The sequence below is a fragment of the Nyctereutes procyonoides genome, unplaced genomic scaffold (assembly GCF_905146905.1).
Source record: "Nyctereutes procyonoides isolate TBG_1078 unplaced genomic scaffold, NYPRO_anot_genome, whole genome shotgun sequence".
In the NCBI taxonomy this organism is placed as follows: domain Eukaryota; kingdom Metazoa; phylum Chordata; class Mammalia; order Carnivora; family Canidae; genus Nyctereutes; species Nyctereutes procyonoides.
In genome coordinates this window covers 12,836,531-12,860,036 of record NW_026575036.1, presented here as the reverse complement: position 1 = coordinate 12,860,036, position 23,506 = coordinate 12,836,531, and the positions used below count along the sequence as shown (strand labels likewise).

The following is a 23,506-nucleotide window of genomic DNA, read 5'->3' as shown; positions in this document are numbered from 1 at the left end:
AAAAAGAAATCAAAAGAAAAATTACAAGTAATTTTACTCACTGAAAATGAAAACATGACATTTGAAAATGTGAGAAGGGGTGCCTGGGTGGCTGAGTAGGTTAAGCATCCCATTCTTGATTTCACTTCAGCTCAGGATCTCAGGGTTGTGAGACTGAGTCCCATTTTGGGCCCTACACCAAGCATTCCCTCACTTCTCTCTCTGCCCCTGCCCCTCCCCTGATTCTTTCTCTCTCTCTAAAAAAGAAAAGACAAAAAGTGAGACATGCACCAGGAACAGTACTTAGAAAGAAATATATCACTAAATGCCTACATTTAAAAATAAAAGTTTCAGGGGCACGTGGGTGGCTCAGTTGGTGAAGCGTCTGCCTTCAGCTTTGGTTATGATCCCAGGATCGAGCCCCATGTCAATCTCCCCGTTCAGCATGGAGTCTGCTTCTCTCTCCCAATTGGCCCTTTCCAATGCTCCAATGCTGTTTCTGCTCTCTCTCATTAACTCTCTCTCTCTCTCTCTCTCAGGTGAATAAATAAAATCTATAAATAAATAAATAAATAAATAAATAAATAAATAAATAAATAATAAAAGTTTCAAACCAGCAGCCTAAGCTTCTGGTTTTAAGACACGAGAAGAAGTACAAATTGAAATCATTAAAGAAATAAAATATTCAAGGTCAGATTATAAGTCAATGATATAGAAATAAGAAAAAAAATACAAAGAATAAAATCAATGAAACCAAAACCCAGTTCTTTGAAAGGATTTTTAAAAATCAATAAATCTCTACAAAATAATCCACAAAAGAGAACAATGACACAGATTACTAATATCCGGAACAAGATAAGAGACATCACTAAAGTTTCTATAGATATTAAAGGAAGATAATATTATGACAAAGTAAACATATACCAAATCTCTCTTTCTCTCTCTCTCTCTCTTTCTATATATATATATATATAGATAGATAGATAGATAGTTTTTTTATTTTTTACAAAATCCAACATCTATTCCCAGAATAAAAATGAAGAATAGAAAGAAAATCCTTAATCTAATAGAGCTTTTATGAGGATATCTATAGGTAGCATTATAGCTAAGGATGAAAGACTAAATGCTTTCTTCCCATGATCAAGCAAAAAGTAAAGATATCCCTTCACTTCAATACTATACAAGAGGTTTAGCCAGTGCAAAAGTTAGAAAAACACAAAAGACATCAAATTATAAAGGAAGATGCAACAGTATCTTTATTATCAGGCAAATAACCATCTATGTAGAAAATCCTATGGACTCTACCAAAAAAGGGTGTTAAAACTAATAAGTGATTTTAGCATCATCACAGAATACAAGACTGGTAAACAACAACTATATTTCTTTGTACAAGCAACAGGCACTGGGTAACCAAAGTTGAAAAAAAAAAAATAAAAGTCAAACTATCATTAAAAAAATAAGAAATGGGTGGCTCAGTTGGTTAAGCTCAGGTCTTGATCTTAGGGTTGTGAGTTCATCCTGACATTCGGCTCCACGTGGGTGTGATACCTACTTTAAAAAAAAAGAAATGAAATATTTGGAATAAATTTGACAAAAGATGTGCTAAACCTTAACAGTGAAAAATTTTAAACATTTCTGAAATTTTTTTTAAAGATTTTATTTATTCATGAGACAGAGAGAGAGAGAGAGAGTCAGAGACACAAGGCAGAGGGAGAAGCAGGCTCCACAAAGGGAGTCCGACGTGGGAATCAATCCTCGTTCTTCAGGACTACACCCTGGGCCGAAGGCGGCGCTAAACCACTGTGCGACCTGGGCTGCCCTCTCAGGGAAATTTTAAAAGACTTAAATAGGTGGAGATTGCTCCATGTTCTTAGGTAAAAAGACTATTTGTAAAGTTGCTAATTACACCCAAATAGGTTCAACACCATCCAAGCAATGTCTGTGATAGAATAATTAATATATATTTGGTCTTCTTCATGCCCAGTTCCTAGCACAGAGCTTCTAGAATTCTTGGCATTTCCTTATTGAGAGGAGTAAAAGGAGCATTTTTTGTTATTCACGTAAAGCCCCTTTCAACTATACCTGAGTTTATGTTCATGATAATAAGTAACTTAAGGTGGGCCCTTATGTAGGTTCAAGATGGAGCCAATTGTCAGAGGAACCAACCATGTGATAAAAAGGTTGGAACATTCAGCCTCACCCTCTTCTTCAATCTTTAGGGAGAGAGGAGGGACTGGAGATTGAGTCAATCATCAACGGCCGATGATTTAATCAATCATACTTATGTAATGAAATCTCCATAAAAGTCTCTAAACAACATTTAGATTTAGACAGTATCTAGACTGGTGGGTGAATGTGCTGGAAGAGTGACACACTGAGAGATGGCACAGAAGTTCCACAATACCCTTGGCTCTCCCCCATATCTTACCCTACGCATCCCTTCTGTTTGGCTGTTCCTGAGCAGCATACTTTGCAATAAATGTTAATAGTAAATAAAGAACATTTCTGAGTTCTGTGAGCTGTTCTAAGCAAATTATCAAACCTTAGGAGGGGATCGTTGAAACCCTCAATTTACTGTCATTTGATCAGAAATACAGGTGGTCTAGGGATTTATTGACTAGCCTGTGAGGGAGTCATGGGAACTCCTTGATTTATAGCCAGTTGGTCAGGGATATAGGAGGTGCAGAACTTGCGAATGGCATCTGCCGTGGGGGTAGTCATATGGGACTAAGCCCTTAACCGGTGAGGTCTGCACTAACTCTGGATAGTGTCAAAATTAAATTGACTTATACAACAGCCAGCTGGAGAACTAGACGAATTGCTTGATGTTACAATCCACACATCTGGTGTCAGAACTAATATGAGTAAAAACAGTTCATAACACCCAGCCTGCTTTGTTGTACAGATTGAAAAGCTAATTATAAAAATTATGTGAAAATGCAAAGGACTTAGAAGAGCCAAAACAACTCTGAAATATGAGAACAATATTGGAGGAATTATGCTATCTGATTTCAAGACTAGTAGTATAGGAGTTGAGAGAAAAATAAATGGAACCAATAGAGTTAAATAATAAACATACAAATATATGATTGATTTTTAATAAGATACAAAGAAAATTTACCTGTGAAAGAATAGTCTTTTCAGCAATTAAGACTGTAATGCTTGGGTATCCATATATTTAAAAAAAAAAAAAAAAAGAGAGAGAGAGAGAGAGAGAGAGAGAGAGAGAGAGAAAACTTCGATCCATATCTGGAAACACATATAAAAACAACTGGATAGTTTGGAAAATTGAAATTAGAAACTAAAACTTTTTTTTTAAAGATTTTATTTATTTATTCATGAGAGACACAGAGACAGAGACAGAGAGAGAGAGGCAGAAACACAGGCAGAGGAAGAAGCAGGCTCCACGTAGGGAATCCAAGATGGGACTTGATCCCAGATCTCCAGGATCCCGTTCTAGGCTGAAGGCAGCGCTAAACCGCTGAGTCACTGGGGCTGCCCTAAACTAAAACTTTTAAAACAAAACAGAAGAAAATCTTTTTGACTTTGGCTTAGGCTAGGTCATCAAAAAAGTGATACATAAGAAAAAAACTGACAAGCTAGACTTTGTATAAATTTAAAACTTCAATAACATATTAATTTATGCATTCAACAACAAAGTACCAAAGTACATTAAAAAAACCTGAACGAATTGGAAAAAGAAACAGACAAATCAGTTATAATCAGAGAGATCAATACTCCTTTCTCAGTAACTGAAAGAAGGAAATCACTGAATTTTGAAGAATTGAATTATCAACCATAATGACCTAATTTGATATTTATAGAATATTGCACCCAAAACCACAGTGGAATACACGTTCTTTTCAAGTGCACACAACATATACATAAAGATAGAATATATGTCAAACTACAAAATGTCTCAAGTTGAAAATAAATGATTTTAGTATAGAATATATTCTCAATACAAAAATTTTTAATTAGAAATTAAAAAAACTAGAAAAAAAAACCATGAAATATGGGAAATGTAAACAACACAACACAACTCTAATGGCACAGTGTTGTACGTAAGTGATGAATCACTAAATTCTACACCTGAAACTAATATTGTATGTTAACTAACTAGAATTTAAATAAAAATGTAAAATCAAATAAGTAAATGAATGCATGAATGAATAAATAAATAAATAAATATCTCATAGGTACAAAAATCAGGGAAATTTTTAGAGTATAACAAGTAGAATAAAAATGAAAACAGGCCATATTACAATATGTGGAATGTAGTGGAATCAGCAGCTGGCATAAGCTCTAAAATCATGTATTTGTACTATCTTAAGAAGTATAAAAAACTCAAAGGAATAATAAAGATCAGACAAGTAATGAAATAAAAGATAAAGATTCAATAGAACAAAAAACTGCTTCTTAAAAAAGATTAACAAAGTAATAAATTTAAACCAGTTGACATAAATTCCTAATATGAGGAAAAGAAGAGGGAACATATAGGCACTAACAGATACCATTACATTTTTCTGATAAATTTAACAATTCAAATGCAATGCAAAGTTCCTTTGAAGACATAAATTATTAAAACTAATGAAGAATAAATAGAAAATTACTAATTAAAAACCTCGACAAAGAAAAATACAGATTTATATGACTTCCCCAGGGGATCCTACCAAATATTTAAAGAAAGAATACTAATCCTATTCAAATCCTTTTCAAAAACAGAGAAGGAAGAAATCTTACTTACAAAGTCAGTTTTACTCTGACACCAAAACCAGAAATAGATACCATAAGAAAAAAACAAAACAAAACGATAGACCTATATTCATCAGGAACATAGCCACAAAAATTCTCAACAAAATTTTATCCCATTGAAAAGAGCAATATATAAAATGGAAATTTCTCATTAACAATAGGATTTATCCCATGACCATAACAATGATTTGATAGATAAAATCAAATAATATAAGATTATAGAAAAGAAACACATTATAGAAAAGAAACACATGATTATGTCAATATATACAGAAAAGTAAATTAAAATGTAAACACCCAGTCATGATTTAAAACTCTCAAAAAATAGGAACAAAAAATAACTTCCTCAAAAATGGCATTAGTGGCAAACTTATAATACATTACACATAGGTGAAAGACTGAATGCTTTCTCCCCAAGATTAGCAGTAAGTCAAGATGCTGTCACAACATGTATTAAGTGTTATACTGGAGAACCTAGCAGTGAAATAGCAAGAAAAAAAAAAAAGAACAACATAGAAATTGCAAACAAAGTATAATTCTGCATAATATGGAATACTGAATAATTCTCAGATGACATTTTCCGAGAAAATCCTAAGTGAACAAAAAAAAATTACAGACTTAAAAAGTGAATTTACTAAGATCTCAGGATGAAAATCAATATACAAAAACAACTACATTAATATACTAGCAAAGAAAATCTGAATGCTATTATAAATAGCATTTTAAAATTGAAACACCTACAAATAAATTTAACAAAGTATGCCTGGGTCTGTATCTTGAAAACTACAAAACATTATTGAGAAATTATATATGACCTAATAAAATGGAAAAAAATACTACGTCCAGAGATATTGGAAGAGTCAATATCATTAAGATGGAAGGTTTTTTTTTTTCTAAATTTACCTATAGAGTACGCAATTCCAATCAAAATCACAATAGGCTTTTTTTTTAAAAATGGACTGACAAGGTGAGTATAAAATGTATAAGCAAATGCATATCATCTAGGCTAACCAAACAATTTTCAAGAATAAAGTTGAAGTTCTTACACACATTATTTTAAGACTTACTATAAAGCTATAATCAAGAGAGTATGGTATTGGTATACAGATAGAAAACGAGATCACATAAGTGGTTTTCATCCAAGGGTGATTTACTACCTGCATTCTCCCAAGGGACATTTAGCAATATCTGGAGACATTTTTGGTTATCACAACAAAGCACATGCTACTGGCACCTAGGGGGTGGAGTAAAGTAGGTTACTAAATATCCTACAGTGCACAGGACAGCCTTCCATAGCAGAGAATTATTCAATTCCAGATGTCAATATTGCCAAGGTTGAAAAATAGCAGGTCAAGAGAACAAAATTAAGAATCCAGAAATCTGTACTCATATGGTCAAATTATTTTCTCCAGAGATGTGAGGGCAATACAACGAAGGAGAAGATACTTTTGTGTGTGTGTGTGTGTGTGTGTGTGTGTGTGTGTGTGTTTTAAGTGGTGCTGAAATCAATGGCTATTCATATTGGAGGTCACTGGAAGGGAAGAAAATCTTGACTATCTCATTACACCCCACCAAGCAAATTAGAAAATAGATCACATACATAACCTAAGAAAATATATAAAACTTCTTATTGAAAATATAGAAGAAAACCACTGTGACTTAGGGTTTACACCCCACCAAGCAAATTAAAAAACGGATCACATACATAACCTAAGAAAATATATAAAACTTCTTATTGAAAATATGGAAGAAAACCACTGTGACTTAGGGTTAGGCAAAGATTTTTGATACAACATCAAAAGTATGATCCAGAAAAAAAAAAAAGGTAAGTTTGGGTTCATCAAAATTAAAGTTTTATTTATCTAAGGACACCGTACACAAAGTGAGAAGGAAACCAGAAACCAAGAAAATATTCATAATGCATATTATCACAAAGGACTGACATCTAGAATTTATAAAGACAACTAAAAATTATGAAGGTAGACAACAAAATAAAATGAGTGGAAGACTAAAACATACACTTCACAAAAGAAAATATGCAAATCGTAAGTAAGCACATAAGAAGATGCTTATCACCAATAGTTATTCAGATAAATGCAGTAAGATACCATTCCCCATCCAAGGAAGACAAAAAGGTAAAATGAAAAACTTTGGGACGCCTGGGTGGCTCAGCGGTTGAGCATCTGCGTTCGGCTCAAGGCGTGATCCTGGAGTTCCAGGACTGAGTCCCACATCAGGCTCCCTGCATGGAGCCTGCTTCTCTCTCTGCCTGTGTGTGTGTGTGTGTGTGTGTGTGTGTGTGTGTGTGTGTGTCTCTTTCTGTGTCTCTCATGAATAAATAAATAAAATCTTAAAAAAAAAAAGAAATCTTTGACAATACCAAGTGCTGATAGGATTCAGATCAAAGAGAACTCTCATACATTACAGTGAGAATATATTATGTCAAAAAAAACTCTGGAAAACAGTATGGAAGTTGGATGTAAAGTTACAGACTTAACATATGATCCTGCAATTCCAAAACTAAATATTTTTAAATAATAAAAACATATGTTCCCACACAGATTTTTATGTAAATATTAACAGCAGCCTCAAATGTTAAGCAATCTAAATTCCCAAGGATTAGTGAATGGATAAACAAAATACTGTTATCTCCATACAGAATACTACTCAGCAATCAAAATGTATAGATTACTAATACAGGTAACCAACCACATGATCTCAAAAAACATACTGAACCAAAGTAGGTAGCTATCAAAAAATTCACATTAATTCATTTTATATGAAATTATAAAAGCTAAGTAATCAATAGCAAGAAAACGCAGATCAGTGGCTGCCTGGGGCTACTGCTAAGGGGTGTTAAGGGGGGGGATGACTGTAAAAGGCATGTGAGAATTTCTGGGGTTAACGGAAATCTTCTGTATCTTGATTGTGACACTGGACATATGGATGTATACATTTCTCAATAACAAGCTTATTTTACTGTACTTAAGAGCATATCCCAAAAAACTGATAAGCTTTGAAGATAAAGGAAAATATAAAATAAACACATAACCTAACTTTGGTGGAATTTATATTCTGTACTTGATTCAAATGACTACTTATAGTTCTAAGGGAAGATATTGGAAGATAATATATTAAAAACATGTGTTGGTGACTTTTAGCCATTTTTGACAAGGCATTGTAAGAAAAAGAAACTCAGTTTTCTTTTTTTTAAAGTGTAAGGACAAAGTAAGAACGCAGATAGTTTACTTTGTGTGCTTTGGTAACATTCCATATACATCTATCAATAGCACTTATTAGATTATAATAATATATTGTATATATCCTTCATAGAAATTTTGATTTTTCAAGTGCTGCTGGAAAAGAACCCAGAAATAGAATTAATGATGTTATATTCAAAAGTATGAATGATATTTAAAATTATATTTATATCTATGCACATATACAACCCTTCATCCACATGCACAAATTCACACTTGCATGCATTGAAATACTTGCTCATCTAATAAAAATTAACCTCTACTCATTACTTCCTTGGTCTTAGGGACATCTATCCATTTTTTTCTTTTTAAATCTTTAGTTTTTCTATATTGACTCTTGCCCATAAATGCTTAAATGAGCTCAACTTTTGGCCAAAATACAAAGGGGAAAAATTTCCCCTTAATTGCTCCCTCTACCTACAGTGCTCTTCTATGTTTATCATCCAAGCTTCTCAAAGACCTGTCTTTTTCTATTTTTTAATTTCTTTTTTTTCTCATCTGATTATCTACTTTATTCCTCCACCATTCCAGTGAAACTATTGTTAATGACATTCTTGCCGTATCCAACAGTCATCTGTAAATCCAGACCTTGCTTATTTTGCATTATTTGAAAATGTTAAACACTCACATTTTTTTTTAATTTTTTTTAAAATTTATTTATGATAGGCACACAATGAGAGAGAGAGAGAGAGAGAGGCAGAGACACAGGCAGAGGGAGAAGCAGGCTCCATGCCCCGGGAGCCCGATGTGGGATTCGATCTGGGGTCTCCAGGATCGCGCCCTGGGCCAAAGGCAGGCGCTAAACCGCTGCGCCACCCAGGGATCCCAACACTCACATTTTTGTAAAAATGCTCTTCCTATGACCTAGGTATTGTAGGCATTTGGTTTCCTCCTTTTTCTCTTGCCAGTTTACAGTTTCCTTCATGAGCTCTCTTACCCAATCCATTACATATTGAGGTCCCTCTCAAGACCTTAGGTGGAACTGTTTTTCATTCTATATATTCTCTGGTCTCATCCACAGACATGCTTTCACTGACCTTCTATATATTAATGACTTTAAAATTCATAATTAGCAGATTTCTCATAGTTCCAGACTCTGTATTCAGTTCTCTTACATACTCTGATCTTGAATATTCCACAGCACTACAAGCTCAACATGTCCAAAACACAAAATTTTCAACCCTAACCATGCTGCAGGTCTTAAATTTCCTATTTCAGTGAACTGCCAAAACCAAAGATTTGGTTACCATCCACAAAAACATACTCATGTATATAAATACATATGTATGTATATAAAATGTGTTTGTGTGTGTGTGTAAATATATCTTTTATCAATCAACACTGACTTCCTCTCTTCTATTCCCACAAATTCTCTGGTTTCCGTTCCCTTAATATGACTCAAAACCATCAAAATCTCTCTTTCCCACGCACCTTAGTTTGGGCCACCACCATTCCCACTATGAGAACTGTAATAGCCCTTTTACTGATTTATGTGTTTCTAATACTATCTTCCATCAAGTGTTTTTAAAACTTTACCCGAGTAGTATTTCTAAAATGCGAATCTCCTTGTCCTTCTCCGGTTACTGTGGCCAAGTTCAAAAAGGGTGTTGCCTGAGTTCTTCTCTGGGATTTTGATGGAATCTTGTCTCACATTTAGATCTTTCATCTATTTTGAGTTTATCTTTGTGTATGGTGCAAGAGAGGACAAACAGTGTATGTTCTCATTCATTTGGGGAATATGAATAATAGCGAAAGGGAATATAAGGGAAGGGAGAAGAAATGTGTGAGAAATATCAGAAAGGGAGACAGAACATAAAGACTTCTAACTCTGGGAAATGAACTAGGGGTGGTGGAGGGGGAGGAGGGTGGGGGGTGGGGGTGAATGGGTGACGGGCACTGAGGGGTACACTTGACGGGATGAGCACTGGGTGTTATTCTGTATGTTGGTAAATTGAACACCAATAAAAATTAATTTATAAAAAAAAAAATAAAATGCGAATCTCAACAAATATCACTTCTCTAGTTAGTGTCTTTTAACAGCACCCAATTTCCAGTCAGACAACCTGGCAGACAAGGCCCTTTATTATCCTTTCTAAGGTATAAAATAAAATCTCTCATTTGGCAGTCTCAAAGAGCCTCACTACCTCTTGTCAAACATTTGTGTTGTACTATCTCCTCTTAAAGATTGTGAATATACTATTCCATCTACCTCTCTTGCTAAATTCTCAGTTCTGACCTCACTTAGACCCATAAACCCTGAAAGAACTCATCATTAGTCCAATAAGTGGTCCCTCACCATATATGAAGGAATTATATACCCCTTTAACACAACATTTATTTCATCATAATTTACCACAGTTTTACAGTAGTATCATCGGTTTCCCCCTGCTTATTAATAGTAATAGAAGGACTGGGTCTTGCTCATGTTATATCCATATAATCCAGCAGAATGCCCGTCATATAAAAGGCTCTCATTAAATAAGGAAGAGAGTGAAAGACAAAAGGCTGATCTAGCATTCAAATACTACACGAGGCCCCAAAGTAAATGCATAAAAATTAAAATAGGTTTACTTTTTACAATCAAACACAGATAATATATGAACTAAAAATAACTAGCCTTTCTTTTACAGGCTGGAAAAAAGAAAACGTGAGTTCTAACCCTGGTTTTGGGAGTACCCATACCTTGACCAAGAATATCTTGACCAAGAATAACAAAGATGAAAATAATTCAGCCAGTATCAGCTGAACACCTAGAATGTGTCAGAGGTTTTAGTCTAAGCACTATGCAAATCTGATGTTATATAATATTCATAACAATTCTATGAGGTAGGAATTACTTGTGTATACATTTTAAAGATAAGAAAAATGAGGCACAAAGAGGCTAAGGACATTCCATAGTAACACAAAGTTAGTGTGTTACATAGTGACACACTAAGATAGTTACATAGTGACATAGTTACAAAGTGACAAAGTCAGGCAGTCAGTTTCCAGACACCTGCTTGTAATTACTCTGAATGAGTGTTTACTTGCTTTTCCCATAAATTCTTAATTTGAAAAAAAAAAAAGAGAAAGGTATGCCCGCACATGTGCACACACACACACATACCCACAAAGGCTAAACTATTTCTAAGGAAACATCCAGCTGTTATTTTTGTAAATTAAGTTTACTAACTTCAAATTTCAAATGGCATCTAATAAAATATGATTAGAGAAACAAGTGTGAGATCACTGTTTCTACACTTTATGTGATTTTACCTAATGGTCACAACCCCTCTCAGTGTTTGGTTTTTAAATGGCTTTCATCATACAGAACTGCTTCTGATCTTCAAAATATCCTGAGGTAATCTTGGATTGCTCTTCACCCAGTGTTCCCAATTGATGAACACAGAATGTCCTTCCACTTATATAGGTTATTTCTAATTATTTCACCCCAGTTTTGTAGTTTTTAGTGGATAAACCTCTCACCCTCTGGGTTAAATTCACTGCCAGGTATTTTGTTCTTTAAGATGCTAATGTAAAGCGAATTGCTTTCTTTTGTTTTCTTTTTTTTGAAGAGTTTATTTATATGAGAGAGAGAGAAATCAGGAGGAGGGAGGGGTTGAGGGAGAAGCAGGGAGGTCGGATTTGGGGCTCAATCCGGACCCTGGGACCATGATCTGAGCTGAAGGCAAACACTTAACTGACTGAGCCACCCAGGCACCCCTGAAGTGCTTTCTTAATTTCTTTTTTGAATATTCATTGAGAGTATACAGAAACACAAATGACTTTGTTTGTTGATCTTTTAACCTACCACTGTGCTGAATTCATTTATTAGCTCAAAAAATGGCTATTTTTTGACAACGCACTATTAGAAAAAGAAAGTTCAGCAATGAATTCACAAGAAAAATATAATTCATAAAAATCGAGTTATAGGTAACAGGAAAAGATAAAAAATTTGAGGACTTGCAGGAATAACCACCTTCCCAACCCCAACTTATAAAAGAGAAAATGGAGGCCTTTGAAGCAACAAAGACCAGCTCAATTCAACCCTACAGCAATTAGTAAACCAAGTATATGTTAGCACACCCACTGTTGAAGATTCAATCAATTCAAATGTCTCCAAGCACAGACCCAATAAGGCTGTGACTGCCCTGTACATACCTTCACTTGGAACATTTTGGAAAAAGGAGACTGCTGGAGTTTCTTCAACCCAGGTTTGATAAATGAAGTTATTTTTAATCAGAAAAAGAGTAAGACACAGACAAATAGGCTAATAAATATAGGGGTGAAAAGCATATAAATATATTAAAGGTAGGCAATAGATCTATAAAATAACTGTGAGTGTGCCTTTGACAAATGGAGCTGATTGTAATCAAACAGATAAGGAGCCAAAAGAACCATTACCCTGAACTGTCACTGTATGCTATCTAAAATGACCCATGCCAGGGTACCTGGGTGGCTCAGTTGGTTAAGCATCTGTTTTCAGCTCAGGTCTTGATCTCTGAGTCCTGGGATGGAGCCCTGTCGAGTTCTCTGCTCAGAGAAGAGTCTACCTCTCCCTCTGCCCTTCCTTCCTGCTCTTGTGCTCTCTCTCTCTCTCTCTCAAATAAATAAACATTTTTAAATAAAAAAATAAAATGACCCATGAATCCCAATTTTTTATAATAAAAAGCAGTCTGAGAAATGGTATAATCACCAATACTCAGATATAGCCAACAAAGATACTGAAAAATTTAAAATCTATATGATCATAAAGAACAATGGACTAGAAAACCTGTGCCTAAACCCTAAACAGAAAATCATGGTCAATCAAAGAGCAATCCTATCTGCATAATAGAGATCTTACTTAATCTGTCCACTGAGATTTTAGAATTGTTACATACTAATAATAGCTGTGCTTCTCTGATTCTTCATTCTTCCTACAAAGAGCATTTATAGTAAATACCTTTATATTGCCACTGTAGACCAAATATGTTGAAGGTAAACAACATATATTTTAGTTTCTAGTTCTTTAGGTCAAAGAGGCCTACATATCTGGACTTGATAATGTAGAGACATCATTCCCTATCTATTATCTAAACATCCTGGACTTTTGAACTTGAGGCCATAGCTGGTCAGAACTTTCAGATTTTCTCCTAAGGAGACAGGGTAAGTAAATTTGCCTGTAAGATGGAGACTGGGAATATTTGGCAACCATAAGAGCCAACTGTGGTATAACTAGTGCTGCTAACCAAGTATTTCCTGCTTTTTCCCCTCCGGATTCATAGTAGGATCTCACTAGCTGGCCCCATTATGTTGAAGTGAAGTACTATGGATAAAAACTGAGAGTCAAAGTGCCATTTCCACTCCAGAATATTGAATTACTAGAAGCAAAAGACTGGGGTTCTTTTCACTCTGCAATGATAACAGGTAATGTTCCACAAAGGAACTACTAGGGTAAGGACAACATAGCACCAATCCCCAAGACAACCCTCAGTGTATACGTAGCATGAGTAAGATATAAATCTTTGCTGTCTGAAGCCAGAGAGTTTAGGGTATAACCTGGCTCATCTTGGCCAATATATGCTTTCTGCTGTTTCACAGTTCTGTGACCTTAGTTTATCTCTGTGATTCCTCTGTCCATTTACAAAGTCATACACTTCATACCTCTGATGACTTAGTATTTCACCACCCAAAAGAATATAATTGTTGTATTAAACTTGTAAAATTGCCTGTGTATTTCCTCTCTCAAGCCATTTATTAAAACGACACTGAAAAAATTTAATAGAATTGACCCCAATCTCAGGGATGGGGTAGCATATTTATAAGTCTCCATTTAAATTCTACCCCTAACTCTGTTTTCCAAATTCTTAGTGTATTTTCTTCCCATAATATAAAAGAGCTCCCTTAAATAAAGCTGGTTTTGAGGCTCCTGGGTGGCTGAATTGGTTAAGTGTCTGCCTCCAGTTCAGGTCATGACCTTGGGGCTCCTGGGCATTGGGGTCTCTGCTCAAAGGGGGGGGTCTGGTCCAATCCTCACTCTCCCTCTGTGTGTGTGCTTGTTCTCTCTCTCTCAAATAAATAAATTCATAAATAAATGAATAAATCTTATTGTATTATCACCTACCAAATTTCATGTTATTGAAAAGTATTTCTGAGAATATATTACTTATAGAACACCTCCACAAATGTCCTTCAATTGCTTGTTCAATGTAAATAAGTGAATAATGTTTTTAACGGCTTCTAAGACATTAAATCAAGAAGAGAAACAAAAAATTCAAATAGAAACCAGTGCCTATATGTGATGAAAAGTAACTCAAACATGAGTAAGTGCCTTTAAAAATTTAAATATTATTTATAAGTCTTAGACTCCTAAAACTCATTTCCCATGCCCTAATACACTCATAGTCATCTCTTTGCCTCTGTTATTTGTTGAATAATATTATAAGTGAGAAATTAACATAAGAATCATCATTAATTTGTGGGAGATCCAGGCATTTTAGGCCTTTAGCTCTATTTTTAGTCTTTTATAAATCTCCCAAGCTTTAACATTAAGTTTACACAAGCATATTTTTTTTCTCCAAAATCCACCAGGGAAAGTAAATGGCACGAAACTGAATAAACAGTTATAGAGCTCTCAGGGGAGGAGAGTTAGAAGAAAAGTGTCAATATATAATGGATGTGCAATTTTATTACCTGAGTATTTAACAGCTCTTCACACTTGTGTGCTTGTTTCTCAATTGCAGAAATGTACTGTTTTTCAATAGCTTCTACTTGCTGCTTAACTGAAGACTGTAGTAGTGCCTAAAAACAAGCACAAAAAGTCATTGGGATCACAGAGTCTACTGTTGGCATAAGGATTTTTTTTTTGACAGTTTTACGTATCTTAAATAGGATACTCTTCAGCATTACAAAACACACGTGTGAATATTGAAAACATTCATATATAACCTACTTGAAGCTTTCAGTTTTAGGTTTTCCTATTGCCAACACTACAGCTTTTTGGCTCAGATGTTACTTCTACACACCTTCTCCTTAAAAAAGGCCAAGTCATAGAAAATGATAAAGAGGGTGAGTAGTTCTGTTAAATATAAATTCAGTTTACTGAAGACCACACAGGATGAAGAGTGTATGAAAGCTGCTGAAAAGAAAAAAAAAAAAGAAAGAAAGAAAGAAAAAAAAACAGACATATTTCACTGGCTGACAAAACTCCACATCCTCTCGGCACACTGTAATGTCCCATGGGCCAAGCATGATCTTCAAGACCACAAGTCAAGTAAAAGCAGATGGAAACTCTGAGCAATTTCATACATAAAAGAACTGCCCCCCAGGAAGTTCACACCCCTAATATAAAAAGGTAGAAGTCAAAGTGTGGAAGTCAGAATCTCAAGGCAGTATTCATAAAAAGTAATAAAACTTGGGAGACTGGACAAACTGAAGTGGGTAGTGTAAATGCTGGAACCTGAGTCAGTTAAATATAAGGACATTAACACTGTTCTAAGGGAAGCCAAATCAGCCAAATCAGCATTTGAAGATGTTCCACCCACTTCCTTATTGGAAATGCTTAGAATATTATCATCTTTTTTCTCCCCTTTTTATTAAAGCATTATATGTTATACTTAACATGTTCCCAATATTATATTACATGCTATTTATAAATCCTAAATCATTCTAAAATATGTACTCAACCATACACATAAGAATTCTTTAGCAAACATTCTATTTTTGAAGGTCTATCTGGATAATAAACTACTCATAATCAAAATAGTAAGTTGAAACAGACACATGTCTTATAGAAAACAGACCTTTGGCACATGCACCAAGAAAAGAAAAATAAGCCAAATCTCTTAAATAATCTCTGTTTGAAAATAGATTTACTTGGTTGGAAACAACATGCATTAAGGAACTAAATAAATATGCACATATTTTTAAAAACTGAGACAAAAATATTTTTTTAAACCTCCGGACAAGTCTCAAATTTTCAGATAATTAACCTTGTTTTGCAAATGTTAAACTGTCTGATGATGCTACCACTCCTATAATTCAATAGTTGTCACTCTGAAGTTGCATAATTATTAGCCAATTAGTAAAGGAAAACAAAACTCTGAGCGAAATTTTTAACTAAAATTTAAAGAAGTGCTTAATAGAACTGCCTCAGCCCTTCATTTACACATTATATATCCTCTAAAGATTCCATAACTGTTGGCAAATTGAATTTAAATAAAATAAAATATAAAAAATAAAAATAATAATAAAGATTCTACAATGATTAATTTATGTAAGGCTTCAAAATTTAACCTCTTAAACCATGGCTAGCTAATGTAAAATTATAATTTAACTTTGGCAAAATATACTGTTTGTTGGACCTTGGAAAATTTAAAGAACATCATAGTTATAGATAATTCTCTTGGGTATATTCACAACATCTTCTGTAGATAGAAAAAATGCCATTCTTTTTTGGGACTTGGATATGACAAAATTGTTTTGCTTAATGGAAAGGACTTTTCACTTCCCTATTGGCCATGGTTTCAAATAATCACACAGTTTAAATACCCAGCTTCAGTAGATTATATAGATTTTCAGTAGATTATATCCTTTGGAGGAACAGGTGACTTAATGAACTAAAACTTTTTTTCATCATAATTAAGAAACACAGTGGAAGGATGTCTGGGTGCTCAGTTGTTAAGCTTCCAGCTCTTGGTTTCTGCTCTGGTCATGAGCTCAGGGTGGTAAGATCAAGCCTCTGTGTTGAGCCCTGCACTCAGAGCTGAGATCTGAGATCGCCTGAGATTCTCTCCCTTCCCCTCCCCATCTCCCCTTCTCCCTATTTGCACATGTGTGCTCTCAATCTCTCTAAAATAAATAAATAAAATCTTAAAAAAAAAAAAAGAAACACAATGGAATATTTTTTCCTAGTGATTGATTTGTATACCATATACTCAATTTCTTCCAAACTTCAAGAAGATAAGCACTATAGAATAATGAGTCAACAGTCAAAGCTGTGGTTATGGAACATGGTGAAAAGCTATGCAGAAGTAACCAGCCTTCTTATTGTTCAAACCTCTCATCTTAGCACCACTCAGTTACTTAAATCCACCCATCCACAAAAGGGACATGAAGGTAGGTACTAAGAATACAAAGATTAAAAAAAAAAAAAAAGTCTTTCCTCATTGAGTTCAGTCTGTTGTTGAAGAGAAACATTCTCTAGATAACCACATACCCTAGGTCTATGCAAGGTATGTATCAAAGAATATACGCCCGAAGTCTGTCTGTAAGGCTCACTGTTATATGTAAAGAATATTAAATAGGTAAGAATAGCTGGAGTTAAGAGTGGAGGCAGGATGGTACTAAAACAAGCACATGTCAAATATTTAAAAAACCTTGTATGCAGTAAGAAGATTGTTTAAAATGTAGCCTACTACTATTGAACATTGTAATATTAGTGTCACAGTCGAAATAAAAGAGGTAACTTCCCAACACTTTCTTTAGAACTACAGTATTAATCATTATGGACACGCTACAAACACAAATTGATACTAGCCATTACTTTTACAGTGATTTCTATCATTATAAAACTGGATACTTATTTTCCAATGTAATATACCACAATAATTGCTTTTAAAACTTTCTTGTGTATTTTAAGTATAAAGATGAACGTTAATTTTAAAATTTCCCTGCAATTTATTTTTTCCTCTGTAATTATGTCCACAAATATCAAAGATACAAGAAACAACACTAAAAGAAGTACCTGAAATAATTTTTCCTTTACAAACAATTTTAAACTACCCTCAACAAATATAAAAAGCATTAAGTCCCTCATAGTATGTAGAGGCAGAAAAACAAAGATGTATACAAACATCCTGTAATGAAAAATGCTATTAAAGGCACGGAAAATTTTATTAATCTTTAACACATTTAGGTTTTAGCCTCAGTTCTATCAGGTATAGTCTGTGCCAGCCCAGGGGATTTAACTCACTGAGCTTAGGAAAACTAATGACCATATTTCTTTTAAGAAGAATTTGAAATATGCAAACAAGATTGTAGGTTTAACTTACTCATCTTTGTGTATCATACACAGCTTTCTACAAAGTTCCTTGTACACACCAGACACAGGCAACAGCTGTTTGATGAACGATGATTCTTGGATTAAGATTAGTATTTTTAAAAATCACTAAATTCTACCCCTGAAACTAATATTACACTATATTGTAACTAACTAGAATTTAAATAAAATCCTGAATGAAAAAAATAAAAGATCATAGAATGAATAGCACCAATACTCATCGGAAAGCTCACTAAGCTTCAAAGTATAATTACAAAGTCCATTTATTAAATTTGTTGCTAAGTACATTTAATCTCTACCAGGGATTTCAATTTTTTAAGTTATTATTTTAGACTAGAAATGTCCATCCTTTCTATCCCATAGGGCAAATTTTGAATAAATTGAGTGTGCAAAGGACTACAGAGTCTTTGCAAGGAAAAGTATGTTATAAATTCTACAATTACTAGATTCACAGAAAACAAATATACGAAGTCAAAACTACCCCACCCTATTATTCATAAGCAGTACTATATTTATATAGTATGCTATATATATATATATATATATATATAGTAAAGATTTTATTTATTCACGAGACACACACAGAGAGAGGGAGAGAGGGAGAGAGAGTGAGAGAGAGAGAGAGAGAGAGAGAGAGAGAGAGAGAAACACAGGCAGAGGGAGAAGCAGGCTCCCTGCAAGGAGCCTGATGTGGGGACTCTGGGATCACTCCCTAAGCCGAAGGCAGACGCTCAACCACTGAGCCACTCAGGTGTCCCAGATATATATTTTTAATGGAATTAAACGTATGCTGGAATTTAAAAGAACTATAGCCTAAATATTCTGCTACAATCTAAACTAGAGTCCACTGTCTCAACAAATCCAGTTTTTCTTCTCCTTTGAAATAGCTCAATTCTTATAGATTTGATCCAGCCTCATCAAATTAAACAACTTGTCCAGATTTGCAAAGCAGATGTGTCTAAAGAACCAGATGGTCTTCAAAACATTAATATCATGTTGGTATTTAGCATGTAACCTCAAAGAACATGTTGTAGCTTATTTTAAGTAACAATAATTAGAGGATTTTTAAAAGCCACCCCCCAAATTTTCTGTATCAATCCTCTGACTCATACTGTAAAATGGAGAAAGGTATACAGCTGTGGAGCAAGCTATAAGCAAGGCATAGAATAAATAGCCCCTCTAAAATTTAAGCCCTAGAAGAATAAGAATCTTTAATTCACTGTTGTACCTACCCAAAACATCTGCAATCTTACCTAACACACAGAAGACATTAAACAAACAAATATGTGTTGAATGGACTGAGGAAACCAACCATGATTTTGGCATGTCCAAGCCTGATTATTTGTCTCTTCATAGAGGACTATGAAGTCTTTGATGTTAATGATGTCCATAATTATATTCTTAGTTCAGCTTTTTGACTACAGTAGTACAAATTAATTGTTGTAAAGGGTCATTCGAAATCAAGCACAATTTTACCTTTCTTGAAAAAATACCAGTTTGCATTTCAAAAATTTATTTCAGATCTTTTCCAATTTTTAATTAAAATAAGCAAAACTAAAACGTATCTGCAAAATGAGTAAGTTAAAACACTGAATGGATACTCTCACTTTTTTTTCTATTGAAGTGCTCTTTTTAAGCAAAATATTACTTTAAATTTTACAAGGCTGTTAAACTATTAACATGTCTTATAATACAACCTCAACTTCTCTAACATATTGCAAGCAAGTTTGTTATTCAAAAGGAAGAGTCTCCTTGACTGAGACTGAGGCATTTGGAAAAATGAATCTCAGTCATTTCACCAACTAATTCATCCATCTTTTTTCCATGAACTCTACATCCCTGTTTCTCAGATAAAGAAACAGACACTGAGCTTAAGAAACATGCCCCAATACACATGAAAAGACTTAGTGAAGCAAAGAACTGAATTCAGATTCACCCACTTTGTTCTTGGTTTGTTTTAGCTGTTCTAACCCAATAAAGCAGATTTCTCTTCATGAACTAAGGACTTATTCTATTTTTAGAGCCACTTAATTATTTGTTCATTCTTCATTTATTCAATTAATATTTACTGAATGCATGTTTTATTCTAGACACTGCTGTAGGTGCTGGGGATACCAGAGTGAACAAAACAGACGTGACCCAGACTGTCCGGAACTTACTTTATTGGCAAGGGGATAAAGTGAGTGGGGAGAACAAGGAAGATTGGAATGTAGACAGCAAACCATTTCTGATGGCATTACAGGCTGTAAAGAAAATAAAGCAGGATAAAAAGAGAAAAAATGGAAAAGAAAATTTTTGAGAAAGGATAGTCAAGAAGAGCTATATGGAGATCCACAAATAGAGCAAAGATGTCACAAAGTGAACAAAAATTCAGCCATTCTTCCCCAAATGTCTGGGGGAAGAACATTTCCATCAAAGAAAAGAGTGCAAAGTCCAAGGGTAGGACTAAGGCTGATGAGTTCAAGAACTAGCAAAAAGGCTAGTGTGGATTATATGAACTAGAAAATTCTACCAGATGCTATAGCTATAGCAGGCTTCTTTTTATCCTTAACCAGGTCAAAATTCTTGCCCCGGGACTTGTGTTCTTATTGATCCCTACGCCTGAAAGGTGATTCAGAGTTCAGAAAAGTGGGTAGAGGACCAGAATCAAGGAGAACCATGAAAAGGCATTTTAATTCTATTCTAACTTCAGTGAAAAACCTCTAAAGGATTTAAACAAGGAAGTATCTATAATCTAATTTTTAAAATATCTTTGAACAGCACTGCAAAGTACCAAAAGCACTCAAATGCTTTCAAAGCTAAGCTTTCTCCTGGACAATTTGTGAAAAATAAAAATATGAAGATTGATCTATCTGGGCTACTCATATACAAGGAACTTAAGAACCTATAACTGTACCATGCATAAACATTGTTTTTATTCAGTAAAAGTAAGAGTAATGCAATTTTCCAGGGGTTAATCCTGTCAAGAACAAGCTAAGTGTTTTTCATATCCTCACAAAAAGTGCCATAGATATATTACAAATATATCTGGCAAGTAATACTTGAATTTCATCTGGACATTCTATTAGCATACAGTTCTTCTATAATACTTAACTTTCCCTATTTTATAAATTAACTGACAACAAAGACTGTAAAAATTAAGACATAGTGTTCAAATGATGGCAGCTGACTAGATTTGGCTCGAAATATTGAGCCTGGTTTCCAAATTGCCTTAATGTTCAATGACTCTTGACTAATCAAAAATACCTCTTGCCAATTTAAGGGTCTAAGACACCAATCTCTAGCTTTGATGGCTTGTAGTGTAAAAAAAAAAAAAAAAAAAAAAAAAACGATACTCTGATGTATTGTAGGTCATATAAACCGATATTATATATTTATATGTGTGTGTGTGTGTATGTGTGTATATATATATATATATATATATATATATATATATAGGCCTCTGATCAGTGAGCTAGTAATCCAGTTAAGGTATTAGAAGAGAATATTAGAAGAGATGGATGTATAGAAAAGAATATGGATGTATTAGAAGAGAATATTAGGTTCTCTCTTAAAACAATATTTAGACATTTTAGCAAATTTTGTTAGGATACAAAAATAAATAATGTGATTAAAATCTATCTTTGAGAGGTGATTTATTTTTTTATTTTTTTATATAAATTTATTTTTTATTGGTGTTCAATTTGCCAACATATAGAATAACACCCAGTGCTCATCCCATCAAGTGCCCCCCCTCAGTGCCCATCACCGAGTACCCCACCCCCTGCCCACCTCCCCTACCACCCCCCATAGTTCGTTTCCCAGAGTTAGGAGTCTTGAGAGGTGATTTAAAAGTGCAATGTAAAAAGGACTAGGGAGTATAACTCTCTAGAAGAAAGACTTTGATCTGGATTTAAGAAAGACTTTGATCTGGATTTAAGGCTTTCATTTACTCAAAACTGGCTCCAAATTCAAGTTTAGGTTCATGGTCTCCTGCTACCCAGGCTGGCATAAGTTAGGCCCTGTGAATTCAACCTTTGGGGAGAATGACTGTTCATGTTTCTCCAAAGTATGTCTGAGGAGTGATAGTGACGGATTTAGTCACACTTCTTTTTAGAAAAGAGGACAGAAACTACTCCCTAAAATTATGGGAAAAAAATGGTTTAAAAAACAAAAGACTTCTCTCTTTCTTTTCCTTCAGTTAAAAAAGGAAAATTAACAAGGTCACACTAAGGTTATTAAAAATTTATCCTGTTGCAGATCTCAAGTGTTTGGGATTGCAGTGATCATCAGGTTTTTCTATGTATTAGAATTACAGTGCTATGTATTTGAATTACTATACAATTCAAAAAGAAAAATGTTAAATTATGGGTGTAGATCTAAACATGGAAATTCAATATAGTCTAGCCATGTTATAAAGTGCTGGGGAGGCTGTCAAAGCCAAAGAAAATCTTCAGGACAGAGGGAATCATTCCTGTTGGCCTTGTTGTTAAGGGATTCTAGTAACATAAGAGTTGTTACCTCAAACACCACAGAAGTCTCCCAGGGAAATTTCTTTTGTGCCATGGACAACACATTAAAATTAAGAAGTTTCTAAAATTAAGTACAGCACAGAGGCTCTGCATGTCTGCCTCTAGACACTTTAAACTTCTGAAAAGCTGCCACATGGATATGCCACAATATTGTTCCTTGTGACTTGAGTAAGAGCTACAGTTTCAGAAATGAAAGTAAGAAAGAGGGAGAGAAAAGGAAAAAAGAATTGTGACTAAAACAACAAAGCACCTGGTTACACTAAAGAACTATGCATCTCATTTTCTGAGATATCAGAGACCATGGAAAAAAAAGGATCTCATCTAAATGTCAGAAATATTTGGCTTAAATATACATGTATTGATGTTCCAGGGAGGCAGTATAACTTGAAGAGTCCTGAATCAAGGTTTGAGTGACCTGGCTTTTCTTTTCTTTTCAAGATTATTTATTTATTTATTTATTTATTTATTTATTTATTTATTTATTTATTTATTCATTCATTCATTCATTCATTCATTCATTCGAGACACAGAGAGAGAGGCAGAGACATAGGCAGGGGGAGAAGCAGGCTCCCACTGGGGAGCCTGATGCCAGATTCATCCCTGAACCCAGGGATCACGGCCTGAGCCGAAGGCAGATGTTCAACCTTTGAGCCACCCAGGTGACCTGGTTTTTCTATAAAACTCCTCCTCTCCTTATATGTGTTTGATAAAAGCATTGTGTTTCTCTATGTCTCAAATTCCTTATCTTTTTTTTTAAGATTTTATTTTTTTATTCATGACAGAGAGAGAGAAAGAGAGAGAGAGAGAGAGAGAGAGAGGCAGAGACACAGGTAGAGGGAGAAGCAGGCTCCATGCAGGGAGCCCGACATGGGACTGGATCCCGGGTCTCCAGAATCAGGCCCTGGACTGAAGGCGGCGCTAAACCTCTGAGCCACACAGGCTGCCCAATTCCTTATCTTATAAATAGAACAATAGAGTTT

At 34.5% G+C, this 23,506-nt stretch overlaps 1 protein-coding gene across 9 annotated transcripts in view; it reads right to left on the bottom strand.

Moving 5' to 3' along the window:
* CCDC91 (coiled-coil domain containing 91) overlaps nucleotides 1-23,506 on the bottom strand; it is a 364,665-nt gene that overhangs the window by 151,253 nt on the left and 189,906 nt on the right. For all 9 annotated transcript variants that reach the window (XR_008663567.1, XM_055318678.1, XM_055318677.1 and 6 more), the window contains one exon: nucleotides 14,649-14,756. Coding sequence is in view for 8 of the 9 variants with exons in the window: in XM_055318678.1 (XP_055174653.1) it covers nucleotides 14,649-14,756 (108 nt within the window). In the remaining variant the exon portion in view is untranslated. The remainder of the gene's footprint in view (nucleotides 1-14,648; nucleotides 14,757-23,506) is intronic.